The sequence below is a fragment of the Tupaia chinensis genome, unplaced genomic scaffold, assembly GCF_000334495.1.
Source record: "Tupaia chinensis unplaced genomic scaffold, TupChi_1.0 Scaffold000502_1, whole genome shotgun sequence".
NCBI lineage: Eukaryota > Metazoa > Chordata > Mammalia > Scandentia > Tupaiidae > Tupaia > Tupaia belangeri.
In genome coordinates, this window is record NW_006160014.1 from 1185480 (window position 1) to 1192815 (window position 7336).

At 39.2% G+C, this 7336-nt stretch overlaps 1 protein-coding gene across 2 annotated transcripts; it reads left to right on the forward strand.

The window, feature by feature from the left end:
• Window positions 1-1827: 1827 nt before the first annotated feature.
• Window positions 1828-6504, forward strand: LOC106735732 (mammaglobin-B). 2 transcript variants are annotated; one of them, XM_014590915.2, is made up of 3 exons: window positions 1828-1944; window positions 3758-3945; window positions 6312-6504. In XM_014590915.2, exons 1-3 carry the CDS (start codon window positions 1890-1892, stop codon window positions 6348-6350), a joined length of 282 nt encoding a protein of 93 aa, XP_014446401.2. In that variant the 5' UTR covers window positions 1828-1889; the 3' UTR covers window positions 6351-6504. The 2 variants fall into 2 exon arrangements, 1 of the variants encoding a protein (XP_014446401.2); XR_003550705.1 differs by lacking the exons at window positions 1828-1944; window positions 3758-3945 and adding an exon at window positions 4224-4369.
• Window positions 6505-7336: the final 832 nt, after the last annotated feature.

Here is a 7336-nt window from a genome sequence, read left to right on the forward strand (position 1 = left end):
CTCAAATATTTAAAGCCAAACTGTTTCTGCTGTTTTAGAGTCATAAACAAAATTATACAAAATTATAAGAAATATTTTGAATATTATCTTTAAAATTCAGTATTTTGACATTTTGAAAGTTGTTCATTAACTGTCAAGAACTATGGAGTATGAGCAAAAAATATTTTTTTTGAATGTGAAGTAAATGTTTGTGGAAAAATGTAAAAATAAGTAAATTAATTAATAAAAAAATTCAAAAAAAGAGAACATTCTTTCCTGAATTTATCCCTCGATATTGTTTCTGCTCATCCATCTCAGCTAAAATGGCACCTCTTCCAAAACACTGCTCTGCCATCTACAGGATGCTATGTCCTCAGCCTATCATTTCATTCTGCTTTTGTGGTTACTTCCTGTTTTGGCCACAACTACCACATTCCTGTATCTCTCATTTACTGGGCTTGAATGTTGCCTCTCTCATTAGAAAGAAAGCTCCATCATGTGAGGACCTGATCTAACTTGTTTCTATAACTGAACCTGTAATACACAGTCCTGGACCTAATGCAAAGGAAAAGCTTAATAGCTACTTATTGAGGGACCAGCAGGTGGCATGGCAGTTCAGAGCACTGGACTACCACATGGCAGACCATGATTCTAGTCTCAGACTTGGAGGCTTCCTTTCTCTCTCTCATTCTATCCTTCTCTGGTCAAATTTAAATAAATAAAGCTAAATAAAATAATTCTTTAAAAAATAGCTATTAATTGATGAAAGGAAACATGGTAGATGGCCAGATGGGCGAAAACTCTCATGTATTCATGATGGCCTTACGTGGGTCATATGACAGAATATTTCCGCAGAGTCACTGTCACCCTTACAAAAATTTGGCATGGTATCACTAATAAATATTTCACAAATGAAAAAAATAAAGGACAGGAGAGAAGTAGTGTTGCAACTGGACACAATACTACTACTACTGCATCCAGGATCCAAATCTACATCTTCATTTCCAAACCATTCACTGTTTAGCACTGTCTACCTCCTCAGCAACCAGTAACTAGCGCTTCACAGGCCCTTTGAATCAGTAGAAGGAAATCCTGAATGACAAAAGATTGAATAGTAGCCCTGAGGGTGCAATGGTAACCCAATGCTCCATAATTCTGGAGCCATCTAAGAAGGTCTGTTTCATGACCCAAGGTCTGGCTGTATAAACCTGTTGCACATATCTCATGTGCTGTGATCCTGGCTGGCTGAGACTAGAGGTAATTTGTGTCATAAAGATCCTGCTCAGGATGCTCACCTCTCTTCCTCTCATAATAAATAAATAAATAAATAGATAAATTTAAAACAAAACAAACAAAACATCCCACAAAGTACTAAACAAAATATTTGCCATAGCTTTATAATAGAGTCATAGATTTCTAATAGAATGAATTCAAAGATTTGTAATTTAATGGTTTTTCAAGTTACTAACTGAGATAATCCTAGTAAAACTAACAAGTAGAGGGGGGGGGTGTCTGGAATTTCCACATAAAAGCACCTTCTGATACCCAGATGCCTATGAGTCTGTGATATTGCATTGATCCCAGCTGTTTTGTTGAGGCAGAATAGACACACAGAATATGGAGCTGTTAGTACCCTCAAAAAGAAGGAGAGAGCAAAGAAGAGGAAGAAAAGGAAGAGGAGAAATACAAGGAAAAGGAGAAGAAGCCAGAGGTTCTCACACACATGTAACAGGCTGGCTGGGTTCCACTTGGTGTGATTGTTTCCTGGTTTCATGCTAGGCTGACTCATTCCTGGGAGGGGTGAAGTGCCTCCCAGGAGAATAAATAGAGGAGTCCTGCATGCTCACTTCCAAAGGGAGCTCCTTGATCCCGGTCACATACATCTGAACAGCCAAAACAGTTGCCTCAACATGAAGCTGGTGATGGTCCTCATGCTGGCTGCCCTCCCCCTGTACTGCTACGCAGGTGAGTTTAATGCCACAAGGGTTACATTTGGACTAGGGACTGTTGTCTTAGCCCATGGGGAAGACTTTATAGTCTTCCAATCCTGGTACAGGTCAGCCCCAGTGAAATGGGTCAGTGTTTAATAAACTTAAGGACCGGTATTGATAATAGATGTCTACAGAGGTAGTTCCCTCCTTGGTCTTGTCCCCATACTGGGGCTTCATGGAGTGTCTTGTTGCCTTTCAAAGTGTCTCACCATGGCCACTACTACTTTGAACACCAGGGTTAGTCTTGGACTTAAATATTGGAATTAGATATTTCAGCAGGGTGAAGGAATAGTATAAATGATGGCTCCCTGGCATTGGGGTTCAAATGCGTTTTCTGAAGGACGCACTTATGAGATCTCCTTCACTGTGGGAGGAAATGAGAAACCTCCCAAGAGAGAAGGCTCAGGTGGCAGTGTGTGACCCAGTGGCTCACTGCATTGCAGAGTTGATTGGAGCTCTTCTGTAAGGCCTGTTAGCTCCTCTTCATACACAAAGCAGACGGGGGAGAAAGACTCTGATGTCTGTATATTGCAATGAAGATCCAGCAAGAGGGAAAAGCCCTGGCAGCCAGCAGCCAGCAATGGTATGTCACATATGTAGCATGCTTTGTGCAATGGCAATTTACATTGCACATTTACATGCCTTCCTCATTTGTTCCTGACATCGGTGTAGTTGGGAGAAATGGTGATACGCTGAAAGTCAGCTACCTAAGGCATTGCATGGCCAAGGGTAAACACAGTTCTTCTGACTCTGTGTTGAGCTCTTCTCTACCACAGGGGTGGCCACAAGAGATCTTGGACAAAAAGCTTTGTCTTAGGTTCTTTGTTGTCACAGACAATATTGAGAGTCAACAGAGCTAATGGACAATATTGTAGATCCAGTTTATCTAAACTACTTAAGGAACTGGCCCTGTAGTCTAGATATTAAGGGAGCTGGATCCCACATGGCTGACTGCAGTTCGTATCCCAGCTCTGGTGGCATGTTAAACATACTGTGTGCAGGCACATGCATATCCAAGATCTGACAAGATAGAGAAATGGAGGAGAAGGGATTGCAGCAGGATCAGAGAAATTCTTTGTCTTTCTGCCTCTGGTGAGTGCACATGTGCTTTGGCAATTACAAAGAAAAAGAAAAAAAATGGAAATCTTATCTCATGTTTTGAATGATCACAGTGAAGCATTGCATGACTTTGAAAGACCAGAGAAATGTTTAAGATGTTACAGCTACTTGGAGTTTCTCATTTCTCAGGTGCTGTCCTTAAGCAAAGTTCTATAGATTTTGTCTTTGTTGGGCTGGGGAGGGGATCGCTAGATATTGTAGGGCTTAAAGGTGTGTCCCCACTCAATGTATACCAAATGTCTGCACTCTATGGCAGAAACTGACAAAGAAGAAGGTATAACAACAGGGAGGGCAGGCATAGCTACCAGAGACTGTATAAAAAGGAGGGAGTAGTAGGGAGGGAGTGAGGGGCTCAGATAAAAACCCAAACATTTAACAGACACAAAAATGGAAAGTTGTCTGTTGATGAAGGTGTATATGGTCATATCTTGGACTTGTTTGACATGCACTACTTTTATGTTGGGGAAAACCATGTTATAAGCTATAAAGATGTAAAAAGATTACATGTAAATTAAAAAAAAGGAAATGTCAGAGCCTGTAAGTATTGAAAACATAGACTATGCATTATAATCTACCGGGATGTATAAAGATGAAAAAGATAATAAGTTTGCCCCAAAAGGGTTTCATGCCTTCAATAATGAACCTATTTTTATGTATTTTCTTCTCAGGTACAGGCTGCCAGTTAGTCCAGGAAGCAGTTAGAAATACGCTGGATTCTCAAGTATCTGTGCCTCAGTTCCTAGACTCTCTTCGAGTGTTCCTTACAGATACTGCCACTGCAAATGCCATGATTGAATTTAAACAATGTTTTCTCAAGCAACCAAAGGAAATTCTGGAGAATGTTGGACTCGCAATAGTAATTTAATTTTCTTCTTATGTTCTCTTAAAACCCATTGACCATAAGCAAGTTGGCTCAGAATATTTCACTAATTAGGCCAACAACTGGTGAAGAGTTTTCCTTTATTCTTTTTCTAATGTTTATTTTAAAATTTATTCAGAGAGAGAGAGCGAGAGAGAGCGAGAGAGAGAGAGAGAAAGAGAGAATTGAAGAGAGAGAGAAAAGGGCACCTCAATTGAGTCTACACAACACAATCCTCTTCTAGCCAGTCTTAACCCAAGCAGTTAGAAATACGCTGGATTCTCAAGTATCTGTGCCTCAGTTCCTAGACTCTCTTCGAGTGTTCCTTACAGATACTGCCACTGCAAATGCCATGATTGAATTTAAACAATGTTTTCTCAAGCAACCAAAGGAAATTCTGGAGAATGTTGGACTCGCAATAGTAATTTAATTTTCTTCTTATGTTCTCTTAAAACCCATTGACCATAAGCAAGTTGGCTCAGAATATTTCACTAATTAGGCCAACAACTGGTGAAGAGTTTTCCTTTATTCTTTTTCTAATGTTTATTTTAAAATTTATTCAGAGAGAGAGAGTGAGAGCGAGAGAGAGCGAGAGAGAGAGAGAGAGAGAGAGAATTGAAGAGAGAGAGAAAAGGGCACCTCAATTGAGTCTACACAACACAATCCTCTTCTAGCCAGTCTTAACCGACCAGGGTCACAGGTACACAGTGGTGCCCTGCACGATCAGGAAGGTACCTGGACATAAACTTTGGACCTTTCCCATGAGGGTCCTTGCATTACTTTTGTGCCACTGCCTGGCCTGAAATGTTTTCTTGTATCAGCTGATTTAATTGTTCAGTTAGTGTGATGACATTAATGTGAGAAAATTCCCCCAAGGTGTTGTAGTTGATCTGTCACTTCACTTTGAGAATCTTCAGATGAATAAAGCAAGACAAGAAAAGAAATCTCAAGGGAAGGCTTACTGATTCCTGAATTCCACAATACATGCACCCTCACCCCTACACTAACACACATTTACAAAGAAAAATGCATATTTTCTATAAATAGGACAAAAACCATCTAATTCTCTAGAATCTCCTTGGCTCTAGAAACAACCTTGAAGAAAGTTCTCCTTATTCAACAAGAAATGAATAGTAGTAATGTTCCTAAGTATTTTTTGGATAGAGTACAGAAAATGGCATAGGAGTAAGATCCTATACATCTTAAATAAAAAGAATTGGAAATGCACTTCCAAGCAATCAAAATCTTTGAGCATACATGATTAAAAATTTTGGACTTTTTAACGAACAAGTGCAGATCATAAATATGAAACCACTGTGGCTAAAGGAATTGCTTGAAACAAAAATCAGTGGTGAACCAATGAGTATTTCTAATTACAGATAGATGCTATTAAGTCTATTTTTCCTAGTCTAGATTCACCATGATAAATTACATTAAAGTCATTCAAGGTAGAAAACTTAGAAACATACCAAGAGGCATAAAGATACAAGTGAAGCTTCCTTAAGGGAACTCTGACACCTGTTGTAACATGGGTGAACCCTGAGAGCACATTGCTAAGTGAGACAGGGAATGAGAAGACAAATACTGCAAGACTCCACACATGCGAGGGACTCAGAGAGGCCAAACTCAGAGAAATGGAAAGTGAAATGGTGGTTTCCAGGGGTTGGTATAGAGGAAAATGGGGAGCTGTGGTTTAAAGGGAAGTTTTAGTTTTACAGGATAAGAAAGATCTGGAATTTGGTTATACAGTATTACTACTGAGTGTATAATGAGTTTTTCCATAAGTGGAAAATTTTATGCTATATATATTTTGCCACAATTAACACAAAAGTCAATAGCAACTACAGTTAAGGATGAGGGGATTGTTTTCCTTCAAAAGCCTGCTTAGATTAATTTACCGTGTGCAGCTCCAATATTTTGCAGGGAACACAGGTAATGGTGTGAGATAGAAGACTCTTTTTAATATTTCTAAAATGTAAGGCCATACAAAGACCACACAACCTCTTGTTTTATTGCATTTGTGCTAAAACCTTAGCAATTCCGTTTGAATGCATAATATATGTGCATACTATACGTGAGTATTTATAGCATAAATTATTTCAAAGAAAAGGAACCATGAAGAAAATTTACTTCAGGGGTCCATGGTGGGGATGAAATCTGTAAACAACAGTGCCTATTTGGTGTTATAAATATCTCTTGGATGACGTAGTGAATGGAGAGTTTTGCTTCTAATGTGAATTTTCTCAGGTGTTAGGTTTGTGGACAAATGCAGGAAAACAAGAGGAAGAAAATCTCTGGATTTTGATGCTTGACTTTTTAAGGAAGAATTGTAAATTTAAGTTATGTCTGTTTTTATTTTTCAGAATATGATTTCTAACAGTGATCGTTGTCAAGGTTATTAACTTTCTTCAAGACTTTCAGCTCACAGGACTAAGACTACAGACAGAATCTGACTACTGATGGCTATAAACGACAGCTTTTATTTCTTATTTTGTCCTTAAATCTATAAACTGCAAGACAACTGTTGAAACCTTAAGTACATTTTCATTTCAATAAATTAACTGCAAAACACTTCACATTCCTTTTTGTTCTCTCATAAAACAGAGGCTTTAGGGCCTTCCCATAGCATGCTTTGTGAGGTGAACACACAGAGAAGGCATTATGGACTTTGGGCTGTGGAAATAAAGATTCTGAAAGCATTTTCCTCCTCCCCATCTTTGATCCTCTTTTTGGAAATAGATTTTTCTCTTCCCTCATTACCACCATCTCTCCAACGAGTGCCTCTGAGGGCCCCAGACTCCTCAGTTCTGATGTTGGTTGTGCTCAGAGTCCTGCATCCAATGCAATCTTCATGTCCACTCTGAGCCCTGCTTGTCATGGCTGGTCTTCTCACAAGATCTTGCTAGGGTGTGCATAACTGGGAGGAGACAGATATGTGAGGTGGTCTGGGAAAAGAGGGGAGGTGAATTAACATTTTGATATTTGCTATTTGTGTATTTAGGTATTTTTTAATTTAAAAATTATATGAAAATATTATTTACCATGATTACTGAGTTTTATGCTACCTCCTTCATTGGTTTGACTTCCCCTGGTCCTATCCCAGCGAATGGGAATGCGTTCCATTCTCAGGTTCCCATGCTGAGCTGCAAAGGCAATGAAGGTAGAGGGAAATGTATATGGTATGAAAGAATAAAGCAAAGCAAGTTGCATGTAAATTCAATCTAGGTCTTCTTCACTTTGCAGTTTCAAGCATTCCTATCACTGGGGCTAAGTGACTGCCATCTCTTCGGCTCATACCTCAGTTTTTCCCTCTTTTTTCCTGGGCCATCTTCTCATCCAGGAAGACTCTTGTCTATTTCTTAGGACAATTTGAATACCCCAGGGTCAA

Excerpts from the sequence above, each read along its gene's own strand:
- LOC106735732 (XM_014590915.2), top strand. The coding sequence starts at position 1,890 with ATGAAGCTGGTGATGGTCCTCATGCTGGCTGCCCTCCCCCTGTACTGC. Across the intron at positions 1,945-3,757 it reads CCCCCTGTACTGCTACGCAG|GTACAGGCTGCCAGTTAGTC; the intron begins GTGAGTTTAATG and ends TTTTCTTCTCAG. Across the intron at positions 3,946-6,311 it reads AGAATGTTGGACTCGCAATA|AATATGATTTCTAACAGTGA; the intron begins GTAATTTAATTT and ends TTTATTTTTCAG.